This window comes from Myotis lucifugus, unplaced genomic scaffold (genome assembly GCF_000147115.1).
Source record: "Myotis lucifugus unplaced genomic scaffold, Myoluc2.0 scaffold_8, whole genome shotgun sequence".
NCBI classification, from domain to species: domain Eukaryota; kingdom Metazoa; phylum Chordata; class Mammalia; order Chiroptera; family Vespertilionidae; genus Myotis; species Myotis lucifugus.
The window spans coordinates 4,013,176-4,037,287 of record NW_005871056.1 but is presented as its reverse complement, the minus strand read 5'-3'; the positions used below and the strand labels follow the sequence as shown (position 1 = coordinate 4,037,287).

Here is a 24,112-nt window from a genome sequence, read left to right as displayed (position 1 = left end):
ATAAGATAAAATGAACAAATAACCTATAAACTACTCAGTTCAATAACTAAAATTATTTTAGTTTTCCTATACTTCTTTTCAGTATTTGTTTTTCCATGATCATTATCACCTTGCCATTTTTTGTTGTTGACCAGTATTACATGGTTGGCACCACACTGGACATTTTCCACATGAGATCTCTTTTAATGCTCACAGCAATCCTATATGGTATTTGTAATTGTCTTCATTTTAGAGATGGATAAACTGAGGCTGAGATTTTTAAGCAACTCATTCAAGCACACATAGTCAATAGGTGGTGTAGACAAGGATGAATTCAAAATCTGATTAAGACTAAGTTCTTAACTACTATATGATTCTTGCCCACAAGCATAAATAATTTTTACAGAGTATTTGAATTCTAATTTTTTCTCACTTAACATTATATCACATACATTTTCCACGTTTGCTACAGTCTTAATTTAACATCCTGGGACATTGTGCCATGACCCTCCACTGGGATGCACTGCCCTCTAGTGGAATTATGTTTATAAAGAGTTTATCACCTTCTCTCCAGCCCCAGGATGAAAAGCAGTTTTCTATTGCATAACTATTGCTACTATTTTATCTTAAATATGATAAAATGTTAAGATGTTTTTTCCCTCTCTCCTCGAATGTAGATAGAGATAGTTATTTGCAATTTTACAGGGGGTGATGAAAAAATAAAGTGAACCCCCGATTAGTTCAGAAATGCACTACAAGGAATTCATCTCATTCCATTGTTCTTGGTGTTGAAATCAACATGGCTGCTTTGTTCTCTGAAGTAACAGGATATTTCAAGTATCTTCCTTCAAATTACATTTAAAGGCTTGAGGATATGTCAAATTGTGTTAGGACCAGCACTGAAAGACAAAATAGACTCTCCTGGGATCCATAAAGGACTTGGAAGTATATTTAAAACATGGCAAATTCAAACAGATCAGGATTTGCCTTCCTCTGAGCTCACATTAATTCCTGTTTTAAAGATTTTTCTAATAAATCTCTTTCACTTTGATATTGTTAAAAAGCATCGTAGTATTAAAATGCATAATTGGATGACCTTGGTTTAATTAGGAAGAACTTTGGTTAATATTGAATTGTTTTGGAGAAAGCAAATAGTTCTTTAAAGTGAATTAGGCCATCATTTCTGCTATTGTTCATCAAAAAAGAAGCCTTGAGCAAAATTGCTGATGTTATCACATGAAAAAGAGCTGACTGGTGAGTTGTAATTGCTTTGTGTGTAGCCAATGAGGCATACTGTGGAGAGGAGGGGGAAACCTGCCCGTTTCATCTTTATTAGAGAGCTGGCGCTTAAACATTAGATGGCTTTTTATGCTTAGTGAATGTCCAATATGAAAAAGGAGAAGCCGCAAAAACAGGCTAACATGGTATGCATGGGTTCTTAAGGGAATTACATCTCTTCACGGCCTACATTAAAATTGTTGATTTCCTCTAAGCTTAGATTTCAGAATAGGGGAGAAGGTGATTAAAACCTAACAAAAATATATTTTAAGACAAATATTCTTCCAAGTAATACAGAAAGTGATTTCCCACACAAAGGGTATAACAGTCCATGACAAAAATGCCCTCTAAGTGTAGAGCTATAAGATATGTAAAAATCATGGAATGTACATTTAATAAACTCATTTTGTTCACTGAGAAGTTTTTTTTTATATTTTCAGCTTTTTTTGAGATGTATTTGACATGCAACATTATGTAGTGTAAAGTGCACAACATGTGTTGATAACATATACTGTGAAATGATTACCTCCATAGTGACACTGTGAAATGATCACCTCCATAGTGACAATCACCACTTCATCACCTCACATAATTATCATTTCTTTTTGTGGTGAGAATATTTATGATACTCTCGTTGTTACAGCAATAAGTTTAGTGAGTATAAGATAGTATAATCAAATTTCATTTCTTTATTAGAGTGAATTTTAAACTTTACTTAGAAGTGAAACTTAACTTGTGTGTGTGTGTGTGTGTGTGTGTGTGTGTGTGTGAGACCCTGATAAGTAACTTGTAACGCCCTGCATGTTAACTCCTGACAAATAACTTGTAACTCCTGACCAACAACTCCCAGCATGTTAACTCCTGATAAGTAACTTGTAACCCCCTGCGTGTGCATCCTGATCAGCCCAGAAGGCCACCGGAGCACACTGATATGAGACACTGAAGAAGCCTGTTATAGTAATAAGTTTAGTTAGCATAAAGTAAACTCCATTTTGTATTAGCATAAGTTAGCATAAGTAGACCCCATTTTATTCTTAGACCAAAACTTGTAAACAACTCCAAAAATAAGATGTGTGTGTGTGATTAATAAGCTTTGAACATGGTCACAACTTTCCCGCCTGAGTGTATACCTAGATAACAGGGCGGCACCCGTGTATGGCACCCGATAGGAGACACTGAAGACGCCCAGCTTCAAGGATTTAAGGAGAGCAAATCTGCTGCGGTTCAGACGCTTGTCTCCCCTCCACAGACAACCTTTCTCCTCCCCGCTGGAACTGCCAAACTGCGAAACTGCCATTCTTGCTCTGCCTTGAGCCCAGACTGTTAAGAGGCCTCTCTTCGAGTCAAGAGAATGAGCTCCTTGCAGCAGCGTATTTTGACAACCTCCGTGTGTCTCCTCTGTCAGCGAGTGTCTCCGGGTGGCCTGCCAAGGACTGAAACCCATCAGCTCTCTGGTAAATAAACCTGTGTGATTTCTTGCATTGTTTATCTCCTGTGTCTCTCTCTCTCTCCTTAGTTTTTGGTTAAGCTCGGCCATATTAATTAATAGTAAGTTCCCCTTGACGTCTGTATTGGGTATATCCAAATGAGGCGCTTTGGGACACCTGTGCATACGTTCCATACATAACTGGAACACTCGTACATAATACAGTATTGTTAACTGTAATCACCATGTTGTACTGTATATTAGATCCCCAAAACTTATGCATCTATAATAATAAAGGCATAATGTGCTAATTAGACCGGACAGCTGAACGACCTTCCGGACGTCCTTCTGGACGAAGCTGGTGCTGCAAGGGCTGAGCCCCTTGCACGAATTTCGTGCACCAGGCCTCTAGTTTTATAATAAAAGGTTTTTATCCTTTGACCCAAATCTTCCTGTTTTCTCCACCTCCACGCCCCTGGTAACCACCATTCTACTCTCCTTTTTTATAAGTTCAGCTTTTTTAGATTCCACATAGATGTGATATCACACAGTATTTGTCTTTCTCTGTCTGACTTAGTTCACTTAGCTCAATGCCTGGTAGGTCCATCCATATTGTCATAAATGGCAGGATTTCCTTTTTTCTCAAGGGTGATTAGTATTCCATTGTGCATATGTACCACATCTTCTTTAGCCATTCATCTGTTGATGGACACTTAGGTTCTTTTCATATCTTGGCTATTAAGAATAATGCTATAATGAATATTGCAGTGTAGATATATTTTCGAGATCCTGACTTCATGTCCTTTGAATATATGAATATATACCCCAGAAGTGAGGTTGCTAGGTCATATAGTAGCTTGCTCTTTCTTCTTTTTTTTTAATTGAGGACCCACTTTACATTACCACCAGCAGTGCACAAGGGTGGGCTTTTCTCCACATCCTCGCCAACACTTGTCATCTCTTATCATTTCAATGATAGCCATTCTGACATGTATGAGGTGAAATCTCCTTGTGATTTTGACTTGCATTTCTCTGATGATTAATGAGCCCTAACCGGTTTGGCTTAGTGGATAGAGGTCAGCCTGCGGACTCAAGGGTCCCAGGTTCGATTCCAGTCAAGGGCATGTACCTTGGTTGCGGGCACATCCCCAGTAGGGAGTGTGCAGGAGGCAGCTGATCAATGTTTCTCTCTCATTGATGTTTCTAACTCTCTATCCCTCTCCCTTCCTCTCTGTAAAAAATTAATAAAATATATTTTTAAAAAAATGATGTTGAGCATCTGTTCACATACCTGTTGGCCACTTGTATGTCTTCTCTGGAAAAATGTCTATTTAGTTCCTCTGCCCGTTTTGTAATTGGATTGTTTATTTTGTTTGTTATTGAACTATATGGATTCTTTACATATTTTGGATTTTAACCTCTTACCAAGTATATGATTTGCAAATATTTTCTCCCATTTTCTAGATTGCCGTTTCATTTTGTTTAGTATTTCTTTTGCTGTGCAGAGTTTTTTAGTTTGACATAATTCCACTTATTAATTTCTGCTTTTTTTGCTTGAGCTTTTTCCTATTTCTGTGGAAAATGCCATTGGGATTTTGATAGGGATTGCATTGAATTTACAGATGGCTTTAAGTAGTATGGAGATTTTAATAATATTAATTCTTCTGATCCATGAACAGGGGATACATTTCCATTTATTTGTGTTCAGTGAAGGTTGATGTTCAATGTATCATATTTGGAATCAAAATTTGCCTAAGTAATGACCTTTGCTATTTGTAGACCATAAATAGTACATAATACTAAATATTAAATAGAGTGATTCAGTAGGAAGACTTTCAGAATTTTGATGTTTTCTATAGATCCCTCTATCCCAGTGGTTCTCAACCTTCCTAATGCCACAACCCTTTAATATAGTTCTTCATGTTGTGGTGACCCCCAATTTCATTGTTACAAATTGAACATAATTAAAGCATAGGGATTAATCACAAAAACAATATGTAATTATATATGTGTTTTCTGATGGTCTTAGGCGACCCCTGTGAAAGGGTCGTTCGATCCCCAAAGGGGTCGCGACCCACAGGTTGAGAACCACTGTTCTATCCTCTGTCTAATTATTCTAAACTAGAGGCCTGGGGCACAAATTTGTGCACAGGTGGGATCCCTCAGGGTGGCCTGCGGAGATTGGGCCCCAGTTCGCACCCTCAGGCTCGCAGCCCCACCTGGCACCCCACCATGGCCTCACCCAATGTAAGGTGGCAGATATGACACTGTGTCACTGAGGCTACATTATAAAAGGCAGTGTAGCTCCCCCTTGGCTCTCTCTTTCTCTTCATGTTTGCTTTTGGAACCTACCCACCACATTGTGAGGAAGCCCAGGTCACAGGGAGAGGCTATGTGTGGGTATTGCCACTGACAGACAGCTGCAGCTAGGCCTCCACCACCGCCATCACCAACCTCCAGACATGTGAATAAAGGAGCATTTAGTTGATTTCAACCCACAGCCTTCATCTTCAGCTGAGGTTCCAGACATCATAGAGCAGAGATGAGATGCCCCTGATTGAATTCTAGACCTGCAGAATCCATGAGAGATAGTAAATTAAAAAATTATGAAGCCATTATGTTTTGAGGTAATTTCTTACAGCAATAGGTAACTAAAACATGTAGATTAAATCAGATTCCTCCCTCAATATATATAACATATAAATAAATAATGAAGAGAGCTGAATATTACTTGATTAGGATTAAGATTAGCCTATAATACTGATGTAATTCTGTCATTTCCTACAAAGCACAGATATCCCAAAAAGAAAGGAATCTCAATCTTGCTAAGTTCCATTACAAACAAAACAATAATAAAAAAAAAAAAAAACCAACCCTACCTATCCCATAATTACCGGATTCTTCTTTATTCTACCATCTTTATTACCAGTTCAGAAAAGCATGATACTGATTTATGATATGGCAAGCACTGTCAAACTGAATCAATTAACATCTCAGGGGAATTTTCATTCTTACAAGCAAACCACATTCAGCTGCTGGAAACACATGAACTAAAGGCCATGGGTTTAGTTTTATTTTCAAGTGACATGGGCATACCCACCTGCTACAAACAAGAGACCTGTAAAGATCAGACTGTGATATAAAAGTCATCTCCAGTGTAATTGCAGACTGAACAGTGATGTCCCCTGGAATTAAGTGAATTTCCATAGTTAACTTTTTAAAGTATTTTAATAGTATTTTTTCAGTTAAAAAAGATGTTTGGTTTCAAGTAACAGAAAATCCAACACAGAGTGGCTTAAATAAATACTTATTTTTCTCTTCTAATAAGAAATTTGGAAATTGAGGCTGTTGACATTAGTTCAGAGGCTTGACCCTTATCAGGCCAGCATTTCTGTGATTCTCCTTATCTATTCTTATGCCTCTTGAATTGTGGTCACATTATGGCTACAGTAGCTCTGGACATTGCATCTGTGATCAAGACTGGAGGAAGGTCAAAGGGGAAAAGGTGGTGCTAGCAGATTTCTCTTATATCTCATTGGGGGAAACATCCCAAGTATATGGCGTGTGTCCATCAACAGATGAATGGATAAAGAAGGTGTAGTATATATACACATTGGGATATTATTCAACATTAAAAGGAAGGAAGTCCTGCTATTTGTGGCAACATGGATGGGTCTTGAGGGCACTGTACTTGGGGCTCGGCCAGGTTCAAGCCTCGGATTAATGAAAGGACAGGGTCCTCTCATTGCCACGTGCAAGTCCCAGCTGGAGGGCAGGGCCCTCCCAGCACAATTATAGCCAACGCTGTGGTTGTAAGCTTGAACCTATGGTCTAAACACGTGCCTTGTGATAGAGTTCAGGTGCATGTAGTAAGTGAGGTTGAAACTCATGAGAATGCTGTAAACAACGTGATCACGCCCCTACTTTGCCTCGTGGCATCTGCTATAAAATAAAGACACGGCTTGTGGGCGCTGGCATTGTCTCCTCATCAGGGAGGAGTGTCCCACCGAGACCCAGATTTCATTCTCTTGTCTGTCTTATCTCAATCCTTTCACCCACCCACTCAGGGTCACTGAACCAGGCTGAGCTGGCATGGCACATAAGGCGCCCTGGGGCTGAGTATGCCATGGCCTTGCCGGCTCCCCACACTGTACTAAGTGAAATAAGTCAAACAGAGAAAGACAAATACTGTATGATGTCACTTATATATGGAATCTAAAAAGTATTTAATTTTCATAGCCTCTATAGTAGAGGTGGGCAGGGAGAAGTTGGTTGGAATGGGTGTTGAATGAACTTGCAGTGTCTGAAGTTACTATAAAAATGACAATTTATCATGGTAAAATATTCATAAAATCATTGACCAATAGAATGTATAGATATACATGAACTCATCCATGTTATTATAACAAATAGGCATGAACAAATAGGCATTCAAAACAATGTAAAATAGATACATACTAAAATGTTGATGGGATTATGCATCTTCCCCTTTTTATATATTCTCACTTTTCTACAATAAAATGTATTAACCATGAATAAGAAAAGAGTAATACATATTCAGAATTAGAATTCAAAATTTTTAATTTTTAAAGATATAAATTAATGAGATATAATCCCTGTTATCATTTGTACAGTCTTTCAAATTGATATACACATTTGAACATTTAATATGTTTCAAAATCCTAATATATGTTAGCATTACTTAATCCAAACAATTATATGATAAAGTTGCTACAGAAAATCTTCATTTCCCATGTATTTATTATATACTGCCCAAACTTATAATATTGAACATGAATACAACAATCACATACACACACACACACACACACACACACACACATACACACACACACCCCTCCCTACACATCACCAATGAACAGACCACCAATAAACTTAAACTGGTCAAATATTGTTTTCTACTCAAAAACAACATGTATTCTTGTTTAATACATCAATATCTTTGTGTTTCTCATTTATTATTCGTGGCTAACTAAGAACATGCTCTTTGTGCCTCTATTTATATTACTCTGAAAATGGGGATGGAAAGGTATCTACTTTATGGAATTAATGGCCAGTTTAAGTGAATAAATATCTGGCACATTTTAAACATATATATAAAAGTTGTTGCTTTAAAAATTGTTATTACATGCTCAAATATAAGGGTTGACTAGATATTGCATACATGGGCTCAGGGGCTTTGTAAGAGTTTGAAAGAAAAAAAATAACATTAGCAGCATATTGATGATATTTAAAGCCACAGAACTGGAAAAAGTCACCCTCTAGAGAAGGAGTTTTGATTGAGTACCTAGAAGAACAGAAGATGCTATCAGCACATTATTGAATTTCTATTACTATTGAAGTGTTAGGCACCTTATTTGCTGAATCATTGACCTAATTCTATAGAAAAACTTCCTTCATGATGCTTACTTAACATGTTAATGAATGTCTTTTCTGTAATGAGTCAAAGGAAAAATTCCACTTTGAAGTTGGTCTAGGGAAAAAGTTTTGTTTGCATATTTATTAGCTTATTTTCCTTTTCTAGACAATGGGAACTATGTGACCCACAAATTTACCTTTTGGGATTAGTTGTTATCATTTCAAATTGAAAATTCATCTGAAGTCCAATTCACCAATTCCAAGTACCACTTCTCTGCTCCTTTTAATGAATATTTATTGCTTCCATTTTCATTGTCTGATTTAATTTTGTAAAGTCACTTCAAATCCTCTGTGGAAGAGAACTGGTGGAAATTCCTACTCTTAGAGGAATGGCTTTGATAAATGACATCTGTTTACCCAGCTTCCCTGTGGGAGTTGGCATCACTCACTGTCCCCTCAGGCCCACGCACTGGCCTTCTCTTTGTTCCTAACCTGTCAAACTTCTGCCCACCATTAGGCCTCACATTCCTCTATGTAGAACACTCCTTGCCCTACTCATTATGTAGCCAAACCTGCTCATCTTTAAGTCCCAGATTAAATGCCAGCACTTTTGGAGGGTCTTGCTCCTCCCCTCTTTATAGTTTTACAGATCCTGCATTTTCCCTGTGGTACTTATTATCATTAAACTTATTTAATTTTTTGGACAACCGTAATCTTCTTTTAAAAACTTTATTTAGCGCTTGCATTTCTATTTATTCCAGAACAAAGTCTCACCCAGCATTACACATTCAAAGGTAACTGGAGACTAGCTCTCTCCTCTTTGTCTACTAGTCCCTTAGTGTATGATGGTGAAATAACTATGCATAGGTCAGGCAATGTAGGTGTTTTTAAATAAGACACTGAGAAGTGATAGCAGAATGAAATAAGTACCAATTTAAAAAACGTTTGTTTGCCATTTCTTTCTCTCTGAAATATTCAGTCTGTATACTAATTTCCCCAATTATGCATGAAATGCCTTTTATAGCTGTGTCTAATCCCAGATCAGGTCGAAGTTTGCACATTATATTTGAATTTTATGTCTCTTTGGAGTCGTTTACTCTAAAAAAGTCTCTCCATGTTCTTCATGGTATTGAGTTTGAGGAATCGAGGCTGAAATTCCATTTTCTGGATTTGTCATATTATTTCCTGATGGTATTGCTTCAATTCTTCCTCTATCTCTTTTATTTTTTATAAGGTGGAAGTTAGGTCTAGAGCATGGCTCTTCAATAAAAATATAGCACGAGCCACATGTGTAATTTACACTGATCTAGTAGTCACATTTTAAAAAATAAAAAAAGATTAAATTAATTTCTTTAAAAAAATTCTCACCTGAGGACATGCTCATTGATTTTTAGAGGGGGGGGGGAGAGAGAGAGAGACAGACAGACAGACAGACATTGATCTGTTGCTTACTGCATGAGCTCCTATGGGAGCTGGGAATTGAACTCTAAACCCAGGTATGTGCCCCAGCTTGGAATCAACCCTGAGACCCTTGATATATGGATGGTGCTGCCTTTTCTGAGTAGGTTTCAAAATCTAGACATCTTAACAGTGGTGGTGACTTACCAAGGCTCTGGAGAGAGAGAGCAGTGGGTGGCTTTAAGGCATGTTTTGAAGGTGGATTCAGCAGGAGCAGGTGGTTATTGAATGGTGACAGGTGAAAGAGGGAGAAAGTAGAAAGATATTGGAGATGACTTAATGACTTCCACATTTGTAATTTGTGGAATCCAGTGGGTAACAGTACTGCCTGCACAGAGATGTGGGGGAAGGGAGAAGGGCTTGTTGCAGGGATGATTTTAAAAGTTCAGCTTTGAATTAAAACATTTTGTGCTTTGAAGGACACCAACAAGAAAGTGAAAATACAACACAGAGGAAAACTATTTGTAAATCTGACAAGGGACTTGTATCTAGAAGATTTTTAAAAACTCAATAATAAAAAGACAAATAACCAATTTAAAAATGGGCAAAAGATTTGAATAGATTTTCTCCAAGGAAGATATATTAATGGCCAATAAGCACATAAAAAGATACTCAACATCGTTAGTCATTAGGGAAATGCAAATAAAAACCAGAATGAGATACTATTTCATACCTACTAAGTTGGCTGTAATCAAAAGGTTAAAGAAGTGTCAGCCAAGATGTGGAGAAACTGGGACCCTCATACATTGCTGGTAGGAACGTGAACTGGGGCAGCACTTTGGAAAAACAGTTGGGCAGTTTTTCAATATGTTAAACATAGAAATACCAGAGGACTTTACAATTCTACTCCCAGGTGTTTACCCAAGAGAAAGGAAAACATATGTCCTTAAAAAGCCTTATTATACATAAATGTTTATAGCAGCATTATTCATAATAACCAAAAAGTAGAAACAATCCAAACATCCATCAACTAATGAATGGATAATAAATGTGGAATATTCATACAATAGAATAATTGGCAATGAAAAGAAATTAAGTACTGATACAACCTACAACAGAGGTAATCCTAAAAAAGGGAAGTGAAAGAAATCAGCCACAAAGACCACATATTGTAAAAAAAAAAGAAAAAAGAGTGAGAGAGAGAGCTGATGCCGTATATATGAAATGTCTGTAATAGGCGAGCCTATAGAAACAGAAAATAGATTAATGATTGCCTAGGGCTGACATGGGAATGTGGGAGGAATGGAGAGAATAGGGAGTGACTGTTAATAGTTACAGGGTTCCATTTTGAGGGCTCAAGAAATGTTCCAAAATTAGATTGTAGGGATTACTGGCCAACTCTGTAAATGTATTTGTAAGTATACATATGTATAAATTGATTTTTGTATTTTAAACAGGTGAACTGTTTAATAGTATATAAACTATATTAACTTTCCTAAATAAGCCTGTGAATTCTCTTAAATAACTTGTGTTTTTGAGGTGAAGGGGTGTCTGAACAAGTTCTGGGGGATTTCAGAAGCCCCGAAGTTTAAAGAAAGATGGGAAGAAGGGCAGGACTGGGACTAGATGTTGTCAAAGCAATTTATTTTCTTCCTCTCTCGACTCACGGGGCAAGACCACGCCCCTTCCCCGTCTCCTAGCAACTAGCGCCCTTAAGGCGCTCTGCCTTGTGCCTCACTCCGTAACTTCCGCTCCGCGACCGGAAGTGAAGTCATAGCCGGCGGCTTTCCCGGGAGTTCGGCGTTCGTTGTGAGTGCCGCCGCTGAACAAGTGTTTCCTTGGAACTGGCGGTCTCCCTCCCTCTCCCGAGCTCCGCCTTCCCTCCGGTTCCGAGGACCCTGAGGAGTGTAGAGGACCTCGAGAGTCCAGAAGTCCGCGCGTGAGGAAGGCGAGGCCCGAAAACGCGTGGCCCCGAGGGCAGAGTCGGGGGCTGGCGGGGGCAGCTCCCGGGGTATCTGTGCAATTGGGTCAGCCTGGCTGCTTCCGTCTGCTTCGTCCCCGAAGGCTTCCCCAGTTCTCCCGGGCGGACAGCTGGGCTTCCTGGAGATTGGGGCTTTTCTGCGTCCCTCCCCAACACCGCACTGCTTGCCTTTGAAGGCAGACCCCCCTCACAGAGGCGACTGACTAGGCTGCCGACTCCCTTCCTCGCCCAGACCCTGAAGTGCACCCACCATGGCCTTAGTGTGAGCGAGTGACCGACCTGTGGCACTTTTCCGGAGTCCAGGGTGTGTGTGTCTTTCATTTCCTGCAAAATCGGAGCTCGGAGAAAACCCTGGGCTGTGTTTGGCAATTGTGTATTTTGGTTTACTTTTTAAACATCTTTGCCAGGGTTTCTTCCCTGTGGCTGTTGCAAATCAAGACAACTTCGTGCCTTCTATTAGCTGGGTGGGAAGGCCCAGGAGATACTGATATTTTGGATGTTGGTCTGGCCTTTGAAAAGTTCAGTGACTTGTATTAGGCGGTTCTTAGTTTTAAGCTTTTTAAATGTGTGTGTGTGTGTGTGTATATATATATGTGTGTGTGTTGTGTATATATATATATATATATATATATATATATATATATATATTTTATCGATTTCAGAGGGGATGGGAGAGGGAGAGAAACATAAATGCTGAGAATCATTGTTCGGCTGCCTTCTGCACGCCCCCTACTGGGGATCGAGCCCACAACCCGGGCATGTGCCTTGAGGGGGAATCCAACCTTGACCCTCCTGGTTCATAGGTCCGCACTCAACCAGTTTTTAATGTGTTTTTGTCTTACAAGTTCTTCTTGAACAATGACTGGTCACTCTCACAGCCCTAGGTACAATACTGAACATATAGTAAAGGCTTAGTCATTTTAAAAATCAGAAAGTACAGATTTTAACATCTTCAACTTAATATTGAAGGGGCCTATTTAAATACAGCCCAGCTCCTGGAAAGGACAACATAAAATAAGATTTTTTTACATAAATGTGTATGAAATTTAGAGGCTACCTGGAAGGGTAGGTACAATGATCTCAATGGAAGAGAAATATGGCACATCTATCTTTTAGGAGGAGACCAAATAAAGAATGATGTTTCATTGCTTGTTTCTTTTTCCCCTTTTGCTTCTTTTTTTAATAGGTGGTGTTTCCTAACTACTGACCCAGAGGCACTTGCTGCCATTATGGGAAATCAGCTCGCTGGCATTGCTCCTTCCCAGATCCTTTCTGTGGAGAGTTATTTCTCAGATATCCATGACTTTGAATATGATAAGAGCCTGGGGAGTACTCGTTTTTTTAAAGTTGCCAGAGCGAAGCACCGAGAAGGCCTGGTGGTTGTGAAGGTCTTTGCAATTCAGGATCCCACATTGCCTTTAACCAGCTATAAACAAGAGCTGGAGGAACTGAAAATCAGGCTTCATTCTGCACAAAACTGTCTGCCTTTCCAGAAAGCAGCAGAAAAAGCATCTGAGAAAGCAGCCATGCTCTTCAGGCAGTATGTGCGAGACAATCTCTATGATCGCATAAGTACCCGTCCATTCTTAAATAACATTGAAAAACGTTGGATTGCTTTCCAGATTCTGACAGCTGTGGACCAAGCGCACAAATCTGGAGTCCGTCATGGGGACATCAAGACGGAGAATGTAATGGTCACCAGTTGGAACTGGGTCCTCTTAACTGATTTTGCCAGTTTTAAACCCACTTACCTTCCAGAAGACAACCCAGCAGATTTCAATTATTTCTTTGACACGTCACGGAGGAGAACTTGTTATATTGCTCCCGAACGTTTTGTTGATGGTGGGTTGTTTGCCACTGAGTTAGAATATATGAGAGATCCTTCAACTCCACTTGTAGACTTAAATAGCAATCAGAGAACAAGAGGAGAGTTGAAGCGAGCAATGGACATCTTTTCGGCAGGTATTTGAGTTGGCTAAATTTGCTAAGGGGGGATGTGCATATAATTTAACTGGAATATAGAAATGCATTACTGTTAACTAGATTATAGATAGACCTTATTAAGTTTTTACCAGCTTTACATATACATTTGTGTGTACATGTATTTTAATAGGATATTCTTCATTTTGGGTTTGTCTGCTGTTTCCTTGAGATTGGAATCAGGTTATTCATTTTCGGTAAGAATAGTACATAGGTGATGATGTGTCTTTACGGCATCACCTCTGCAGTCAAATGGTGTCTGATGGTCAAGATATTGCCCAATATCTCCCCTTCATAATTAATTTTTTTTTAAGTCATGTGGTATGTACATTTTCTTTTTATTTATTTATTTTTAAAATATTTTTATTGATTTCAGAGAAGAAGGGAGAGGGAGAGAGAGATAGAAACATCAATGATGAGAGAGAACCACCAAGCAGCTGCCTCGAGCCCGCAACTGGGCATGTGCCCTTGACCAGAATTGAACCTGGGACCCTTCAGTCCGCAGGCCAACGCTGTATCCACTGAGCCAAACCAGCTAGGCTGCTAGGGCCATAATTAATTTTTTAAATCCCTTGCAAGTAATAACCTGTGGGAAAGATCTCAAGACCAGTTGTTACAATTTTCTCCTTGATTTGGCATCCACTGATGATTCTTGCTTGATCTAATCTTTACTGTGATGGCTTTAAAATGATGGTTTTCCAGTTCCAGCACTTTTCCACATTGATCAATAGGCCCTCAGCATTCTATTATACTCAGGTGTCTTCTTTCCCCTCATTTATTTTATATAGGTAGGGACTCCTACACTCAGCTTTGGAGGAATTTAAAAATCTATATTCATTAGAGACGTTGGTCTGTACTTTTATTGTGATGTCTTTATCTGGTTTGGTATAAGGGTAGTGGTGGCATCATAGAATGAGTTGTAAGGTGTTCCCTCCTCTTCCATTTCTTGAGAGAATTTGTGAAGGGCAAATGCTAATTCCTTCAAAGTTTGATGGAATTCACCTGTTAAGCCATCTTGGTGTAGGCTTTTCTTTGTGGGAAATTTTTCGTCTCTTATAATGCTCATTCAGATTTTCTGTTTCTATTTAGGGCAGCTTTGGTAATTTATTTCTGTGAATCTGTCCATTTCGTCTAGATTACCACATTTGTTGGGATATAGTTATTCATTCTGTACGGTTGGTAGTAATGTCCCTTTTCCACCCCAATCTTCGTTATTCCTTTCCTCCTGTTTACTTTGGTTTGAGTTTACTCTCCTTTTGTTTCTTAAGGTATTTATAGATAAACATTTCCTCTAAACACTGCTTTAGTTGCATCACATATGTTTTTGTATGTTGTGTTTTTGTTTTCATTCATCTCAAAGTATTTCATAATAATTTCCCTTTGATCCATTGGTTATTTAGGAGTATGATTACTTCTTAATATTTGAATTTTTCAAATTTTTTCTGTTCCTAATTTCTTTTTTATTCTGTTGTGATTTGAAGAACACAATTTGTGTGATTTGAGTTCTTTTTAACTTATGGAGCCTTGTTTTATGACCTAGCATACAGTCCAACCTGGAGAGTGTCCCATTTGTACTTGAGAAGAATTTTGTATTCTATTGTTGGGTGGAGTGTTTCTTTGATTTCTGTTGGTTCATAGTGTTGTTCAATTCTATTTCCTTCTTGGTTATGATGTTTGTAATCGCTATTTTTAAGTCTTTTATTCTAAAACTTGACACTATATAGGTAGAAATTAATGAAATAAATGTTTTGAGTGTTTATTATGTGTCAGGAATTGCCTTAGTTGCTGGGGATTTTTCACTGAACAAAATAGACAAAAATCCCTTCCTCATGGAGTTTGCTTTCTAGTGGGCATGTAGACAATAAATAAATACATTAAATATATAATTTGGCAGTTGATGCTGTGGGGTAAACAGCAGGGAAAGGGAAAGGGAATATGCCAGGTGTGGAGTATGAGGTAGTTGTAGTTGTGGGCCTAAACTGGGCAGTCAAGAAAGGCCTCACTGCTAAAGTGGTATTTGATTGAAGATCTGAAAGAGGTGGAGGTATAAACTGTCTTACTTGGGGAATAGCATTTTAGGCAGAAGGACCAGCAAATGCAAAGGCTGTGAGCTAATGCTATGTAAGGATCTCTTTAAGAATTGTTAAATGTGCAGGCTCTATTCCCAGTAGAGGGTGTGCAGGAGGCAGCTGATCAATAATTCTCATCATTGATGTTTCTATCTCTCTCCCTTCCTCTCTGAAATCAATAATTAAAAAAAAAGAATTGTTAAGTGTATGTCATACCGTGATTCAGTGAAACTGCTTGTCCTTTTTGAAATGTGGATAGTTGTTTTTTTTTTTTAAATTTCCTATAGAAGATTCCATAAGTGCAAAATGATTGGGTTATTTCTTCTCTCTAACAGCCACACTTCTCATTTTATTTATTTATTTATTTTTAATATATTTTATTGATTTTTTACAGAGAGGAAGGGAGAGGGATAGAGAGTCAGAAACATCGATCAGCTGCCTCCTGCACACCTCCCACTGAGGATGTGCCCGCAACCAAGGCACATGCCCCTGACCAGAACCGAACCCGGGACCCTCCAGTCTGCAGGCCGACGCTCTATCCACTGAGCCAAACCGGTTAGGGCGACACACTTCTCATTTTATAATTGTTTTTGTTCACTGGTTTATTTTAAGCCTCGCTTTCTATAATGAAAGCTTTATGAGGTAAGGGATTTTATCTGTTTCATGTATTATGGGAACCTAATGTATAATAGACACCTCATTTTAGTTTAATGATGAATAAATGAATTGTCAGCTATGATTTCTCAGTAATTCCTTTTGAATTTAATTTCTATAAATCCATACTTAAAAAAACAACAACAACCCTAGTGTATTTCTTGTGGCTTTTACTCTATCCACCTATTTCTAAATGTATGGTGTGTACATTATATGTGCACATTCATTTAAAATTATAGAACTAGGAAGTAACTTTATTTGATTTAAGTTTTTTTTTAAGAGGGGCAAAAATAGAATGGGCCTTTTTGACGTTACACTTTTTGAAACTGATGGTTAGGCAATAGATTTTCCCTATCTTGATTGATTGTTTTATATTGCATTAAAATTTATAATTTACTTGGTTTCACATTTTGAGTTTTATGAATTCTCTGAATTCTTGATCTATATTAATGATTTCTTGCATTTCATTTTTAATGGAATTATATCTGCTATTTTCCAGGTTGCGTGATAGCTGAGCTTTTTACAGAAGGTGTACCATTATTTGATCTCTCTCAACTTTTGGCTTATAGAAATGGACAGTTTTTCCCTGAACAAGTGCTAAATAAAATTGAAGATCGCAGTATCAGAGATTTGGTAACTATGCTACAAATATTTGCCATAAAGAATTTAATAGAATTGTGTTCTTTTGCATTAGTCCATTCTCTAAAGTGTTATAAATTTGGAACAAAGCAATAAAGTCCTATAGACTAATACAAATACCTTATGGTTTTTACTTTATTAGGGAGAAATGTACAATTCCCCCATCCCCCTTCCCAGACACAGAGCTTCTTTGACTTATTTTTTTATATGTGCGTGCGCACACACACACATACTCACACACACACTCACACAGACACTTCTTCCAATTATAATCTTTAGCTCTGCTTTGGATGGGTTTAAACAGAGGTAAGGAGATGCCTGGGGGTTAGAGAAGTTGTCCAGGCTGGAGCTTGCTAGTAAGATATGAAGAAGACAGGAAATATCAACTTGAATATAATGCAGCAGTATAAGGCCATTTCATATAGAAGCTACTAACTTTGTATACTACCCTTGACACTAAGGGCAGTTCTGGAAGGGAAGATGTAGAATCACAAATTAGTATAGCAGAACAGATATGAGGAATTCTGTGGGAGGTCATATAAGCCATATATCCATATTACTGTTTGACGGGATCTTTTTAAAGTCAGTCAGTATAGGAACTGATGCTTATGATGATGATTCTGAGTCATGGAAAGGATATGGTGTATTTAAAATATCCTTTAGTAAGGTAGGGAAATATTTTAATTTCTCTTACAAATAGCAGATACTAAAAAATACGCTTCAGGTGAAGGAAACTAATTTAGCTCATGTTTAGCTCAGCTGGATTAGGAGTTGGTATATTTGGTTGGTATGTCTTTGGATGTGGCATTCATTCATCACGTTACACTGGCATGAATTTGGGCCTACATTTTCTTAACTGTGAAAGGAGTGAATTGACTAATCTTTAAAGCTTAACCTAAATGTCAAAGTAATTCTATTAGGTCACTTTTCCTTATTTATAGTATATTTGATTCCCCCAAGTTCAATATGAAGCTCTTATTTAGAATCAAACAGCTCAAATAACTAGATATACGTATATGATATTTTGAGTATTTGAATAATGGCTAATACAGTGGGAGGGACTAGGAAAGATTAAACTATGCTCTGTATATTGAAAAAATTTATGTTGCTAGAAAACATAAGATAAATTCAAATAAGGTATGTTATTTCTAGTGTTTGCAGGATTTAACACTTCTTTTACACTACTTGAAAAGTTTAAACCACTGATTCCCTTTGTGAACAGATTCTAGTGCTACACCTACTAGTAAACCATGTATGTCCTTAAGCTTGTGAAAATAAGTCTAAACCAGAACTCTGGTATGTAAATAGGTTTTAGGGGATCTGTAATTCTTTTCAGAATTGTGTGTAATTTTGTATGCAAAACTGGTGTGTATACCTTTTTCTCTGAAGAAAATCCCATTGCTTCCTCAGATTCTCAGTGGCATCTCCTCAAAAAAAGTTTAAGAATCCTTGAGTTGTGGGCAGCAGTATTACTCTTCTGTCTTAATAAATGGGGAATGTTGAACAGAATTCACCTCCTCTTTATGTGTCTGGGTTATCTGTAATATGTTCGTATGTAATTTCGTACTGCTTTTTAGGACAGTAGTAGAGTCACATATTACTCAGTAGTTAGGTTCTGAAAGTAGTTTGAATGGTAAAGATTGAGAAGAGTCAGACTTACTCCACAAATCCTTTAAATCATGGTTTAAGATGCCCTTGTAGCTTTTCTCTGATTTAATTTGCTGTTCTTAAATCTATTTTTTACTCTCTTTCTCCCTTGGTATAGGTAACTCAGATGATTCACCGTGAGCCAGATAAACGATTAGAGGCAGAAGATTACTTAAAGCAGCAGCGTGGCAATGCCTTTCCTGAAATATTTTACACTTTCCTTCAGCCCTACATGGCCCAGTTTGCCAAGGAAACATTTCTTTCTGCAGATGAGCGTATTCTGGTTATACGGAAGGATTTGGGCAACATTATTCACAATCTCTGTGGACATGATCTGCCAGAGAAAGCTGAAGGAGAGCCTAAGGAAAATGGGCTGGTTATCTTGGTGTCTGTTATAACCTCCTGTCTACAGACCCTTAAATACTGTGATTCTAAACTTGCTGCTTTGGAACTTATTCTCCATTTGGCTCCACGATTAAGTGTAGAAATTCTTTTGGATCGTATTACTCCATATCTTTTGCACTTCAGCAATGACTCTGTTCCTAGAGTGAGGGCTGAAGCCTTGAGGACATTGACCAAAGTTCTAGCTCTTGTCAAAGAGGTTCCTCGCAATGATATCAATATCTATCCGGAATATATTCTGCCGGGCATAGCCCACTTGGCCCAAGATGATGCTACTATTGTCAGACTAGCCTATGCTGGTAAGAGATTATTGTCTAAGAAGTAATAGCTACTCATATTTATGAAGTTAGTGACTATAATATCTCTTGTTTCTCTGATTTCTTTGGGAATTCTGAGAATGACCTTCAGTCCCTGAACTATTTGTTACATTTTAGTAATATTTATAGCTAATCTGTACCTGGGACTCAACTTTTGTGTGTACTCTCATTTTTGAAGTGATCAGAATTAGCTAGTAAAAAGTATATAATACAGAATCTTGTGCTTTTACTGGGAGTATTACATTTAATTTGAAGGGAGACTAATGTTTACAAATATGTGCTTCTGGGGTATGTCTTTAGGCCTTTATAAAGCTTCTCTGAACAAATAAGCTGTTTGAATATCAATTTTAGGATATGCAACAATTTATTGTTGAAAAGATTTATTTTGCTGGGTAATTTGGTGTTGAAAGAATCTAGCCTATTAACTTACTGAATTTAAGGTCCTTTCAGTTAATATAGTGCTTAGGATGTATGGCTTCTTTGTGGTGAAGTGAGTGTGTTATATAACACACCTGCATGTTTTACTTGTAATTCTGATAAAATCAAGTGATACAGATTCATGTTTTTAGCTCCCTAATTCTGAATGCTTATTACTGCATGGAAATGCCATTGAAACATTTACATAAATTATGGAATTATGTAATTTATTTCTAAAATGTAATCTTATGGAAATCAGGGATTCTTTTTTGAAGTACATAGCATATGGTGATGATATTGTCACTTTGCTGTATGATGCTTGCTTAGGAAACATCTTACAGATGTTTTTAATCCTCACCTGAGAGTATGTTTGTTTATTTTTAGAGAGAGTAATGGGGGGGAGAGAGAGAGAAAACATCAATAGGTTGCCTCCCTTACTCACCCCTGACCAGGGATTGAACCCGTCACCTTTTGATGTATGGAACAATGCTCCAACCAATTGAGCCACCCGGCAGGGCGCGCCTATTAGTATTTTAATGGAACATGTGAAAAATGGTCTTTGGACGCTGGCCTTAAATTCTAGGCACATCCACAAAGTGATTGGCAGTGGTTGGATTTCTTTTTTTATATGTATATGTATATTTTTATTTTTATTTGTTTACCTATCAGCCTATTTATTTATGTATGGTTTCTGGTTTCCATAACCGTATAGGTATAAGTTTCAGGAATAGAAAATTAGAAAATGAAGGATTTCTTTAAGATAGATCTGAGTTTATCATTTGTAACAAAGCACATTTATAATTCACTTGGTAAATATAAACAATTGAGCCAGATAAATTTAAATAACAGTTTTTAGGTTTTAAAAACAAGCTGTATCTTTAGGGTTTCATGACCTACTTTTGACCCAGGGGATTTTAGTCTGTTCTTTAATTGTGTAAAATAGGTAAGATTTTGATATGTAGGTGCCATATTAACATATTGACAGTCAATTACTAATAGTTAGTCATAGCATAAAAATAATGGTATTTGTTGAAAAATCTGCTGTGTGTCAGGTATCTACTGTTCAGGCTTGTTGCAAGGGTTAGTTGCAAGAGATACATAAATTCTAAGATAGATTTTAGATTCTAAGGTCTATATGTCTTTCACAACTACCCCTTGCAAAAACCTTGAGCAGTGACTGTTATATTCCTTCATTTTACCAGTGAGGAAATTGGGAGAGAGTCTAAAAAACATGACCCCGATGTATCTGGTCTAATTCTTTCTTAGTTCTCCGAATTATTGGTCTAGACCTTGATTTTGAAGCAATCCTGCTTTTCTTTGGTCTTTTGGGTTTTTATGATGAGAGTCCATGATAACCCAGGGACAGTGCCAGTACCTTGCAGTGTCCCTTCACCATGGCTTGGTGCATGACAAAGCTACCTTTTTTAATAGAGCCAGAGGTCTGTTTGAACTTGTATGGTTAAGTATAATTAAACCACACATGTTAGTAATTAAAAACGTTTAAAATCAATTTGTAAATTTCTTTTACATTATTCTTTTTTAGTTCAGAGTTGTTGGTATAGAATTGTATCTTATGTAAACTATCCAAATATATTGTGGTTTATAAACTTCAATGGGGAAATAAGCATACCTTAGACTTTAGAGGTTCAGAAAAATAAGAGACTTTTCTAATAAAGATATGTTTATTAAAGTGGGGATATTCATCTAGAATTTTGACTTATTACCAGGGGATGGCCCTAAATTTCTCCATCTTTAGGGTGAGCAGGCATTGCAGGGTATTAATATCTTGCTTACTTAGAGGTAAATTTTTGTTCTATTCAGAACAGTGTTGAACCTGGGAGAGATGGAGGAATCACTGCATTTGGTAGACTGAAAAGTCTCAAATATTGTGAGATGCATCTCAATTTTGGAAATGTAAAAAGTTAAGAGAAAGTGTCAGATTCAAAATAAAGTAGTTAAACTTTATGTTCAGTGCTATTTACTGCAAAGATGGAAGAGTACAGAGTTAAGCTAAGAAGCACAGAAGTAGTAGAAGAAAGAAGGGTAGAAACTAACAAAAATGGAAGGAAAAAGATATAAGCAATAGAGTAGATATAATTAATAGCAAATATGATAGCAGAACTCAGAAGTAGATATTTTCACAGTGGTGAGGAGTATCAGATAGTTTTACTAGATTACCAGAAAGAGAAAGGAGAAAATACAGACAACTACAGAAGTGTGGCAGTCTGACACTTTGGTTCCTTAAGAACTTCAGAGTATCACTTGTGAAGCAATCCAACAGTGATTGATTCAATTTGGTAATGGCTCTTTGAAATAGATGTGACTCATTTATGTGTGAAGAAACTGAAGCTCAGATTGGTTAAGCAGCCAGCTAGTAAGTGGCAGGGTAGAGATTTGAGCCAAGGTCTGTGTGATCCCAAAGCCCAGCTTGATCTGTTATTTCCATGTGAATGTTTGTTAGTCTAATGTCAAAATACTGGTTAAAGGGTCGGACTCAAAGGATTTTTTTTTTCCTCAATAGATTTGAGTGCTGTGTTTTGGGTTATTTTTGCCTTTTTAAAAGATGCCTATGTTCAATATTAAAACATAGTTTAGAAATAGTTGTAGATTATGAAATTAGTTACTAAAATATGATTTGGTTAAGTGTTAAATTTAAAAGTTCTACTTTTCCTTCTTAGTTTTATGATTATTATTTTATATATAAAAGAGTTAGGGAGGAAAAGTTATAAACATTACAGAGATTTAAAAAGATAATTTTAATTTTTCTTCCTTTTGTAGAAAACATAGCTCTGCTGGCAGAAACAGCTTTGAGATTCCTGGAATTAGTACAGTTAAAAAATCTCAATATGGAAAATGACCCAAATAGTGAAGAAATAGATGAAGTTACACATCCCAATGGAAATTATGACACAGGTAGTATGATTCTCTGTTCCAGATTTCCTAATACTTAGAATGAATTGCTAATGTGAACTTGGAGCAAATCATCATTTCTAATTTTCATGTAAGGTGAAAGAATACCAGATCTATAGGTAGGAAGGATTCCTGGTTTCTGGTTGTTCTCTCTATTCTCAAACACTTATCTAGCCAGAAAATGATCAGCTTGTTGCTACAGGTTCTAAGCTCAATTGTTTTTCAGCCAGAATTGATTTGTGTCAATAATAAAGCTAGCTGAATTATTTCATTCTTATGATAAAAGAAAAACCATTGACAACATCATAGCTAAAGAATCTAAATCTTTTCTCCTTATGTGAGTATATCCTGTGTATCCTCAATCATAAGCTTGTGTTTATTTTATACTATCTATGATTTACATATTAAAACCCACACATTTTACTATAAAAGGACAGATATGATAAACTCTTTGAGGTCAGAGTTCTTTTTATTTTTAAGAGGAAGGGAAAGGGAAAGAGAGAGAGAGGAACATCAATGATGAGAGAGAATCATTGATTGGCTGTCTCCCGCATGCCCCTTACTGGGGATTGAGCCCCCACCTGGGCATATGCCCTAGCAGGGAATCGAACCTCCTGGTTCATTCGTTGTTCATATGTCAACACTCAACCAATGAGCCACAGTGGCTGGGCCTTAGTTTCTTTACATTTGTACAATTCTTAACAGACTTGTAGTTAATGTTTATTGAGTTAGATATTTAGAAGTGAAATAATATGCTTAGGTCTGTTCTAAGATGTTTCTAGTTGAGAAAAACTAGAGAAGTGTAGTTTTCAGATTTTTATGTTATAGATAACTGCAATAGCTCTATTGTAGAAAGTAACATTATTTTTAAGACAGCGTAATTATATGGAGTTCAAGACAAATAATTTTGAACTTACAGAAGAATATGTCAGAAAGGAAATCTTCACTTTTTCCATGGAACTAGAAAATAATACTGTTCAGTGTTCTATAAACATGTAATTGGATCTTTTTTGTAATGAATTTAGGTGTTAAAACTTTTGGGGAGTTAACCTGAAGTTTTTCTTAATGTGAACATTATACAGACGTCCATTTTCCTTGACAGTGGATCCACCAGGAGTGGCCTCTGCAACAGATAATTGTCAAAGATAGCTCTGCATCAGGCAATTTTGTGCCTGCTGTAAGCACTAGGGATACAGTGGTGCCTAAGACAGACAAGATCTTCGCTCTTGCGTTTACATTTTAGTAAGGGAAAGACAGACAAGTAAGTAAGTAAGGGGAGGTTGGATAGGAGATAAGGCCAGATCATGCAAAGCCTTGACAGGACTTGCAGTATGTTTCTGAAGTTTCATCCAGCCTTTAAGAATGCGTGCCCTGCATCATCAGATTATATCCTAAACCAGTCTAGTGTTTTCAAGTCCTTGATTACATTGATCTTATTGGAGCAGTATGGTCTCCTTTCTGGTGCTTGCATACTTTTCTCCTTAAGCCTCATAAATAGAGCTGTTTAATTAGTGAGATAGTAGCCAAGCTTGTGAAGCTTATTAGGATGTTCTTCAGTTTTATATTTCAGCTTTCCACCTATCCTTCAGAGTTCTAAATAGTGGAAAAACTTAGTGATTATAGACTTTCTATGGTG

At 37.3% G+C, this 24,112-nt stretch overlaps 1 protein-coding gene across 6 annotated transcripts in view; it reads left to right on the top strand.

Moving 5' to 3' along the window:
• Positions 1-11,246: 11,246 nt before the first annotated feature.
• PIK3R4 (phosphoinositide-3-kinase regulatory subunit 4) overlaps positions 11,247-24,112 on the top strand; it is a 59,353-nt gene continuing 46,487 nt past the window's right edge. For 2 of the 6 annotated variants that reach the window (XM_014450738.2, XM_006083684.3), the window contains exons 1-5: positions 11,247-11,745; positions 12,628-13,403; positions 16,644-16,777; positions 18,549-19,131; positions 22,345-22,479. In XM_014450738.2, the coding sequence (XP_014306224.1) occupies positions 12,671-13,403; positions 16,644-16,777; positions 18,549-19,131; positions 22,345-22,479 (1,585 nt within the window). In that variant the 5' untranslated portion in view covers positions 11,247-11,745; positions 12,628-12,670. The remainder of the gene's footprint in view (positions 11,746-12,627; positions 13,404-16,643; positions 16,778-18,548; positions 19,132-22,344; positions 22,480-24,112) is intronic. The other 4 variants (XM_023749517.1, XM_023749516.1, XM_006083685.3 and 1 more) reach the window with 3 other exon arrangements.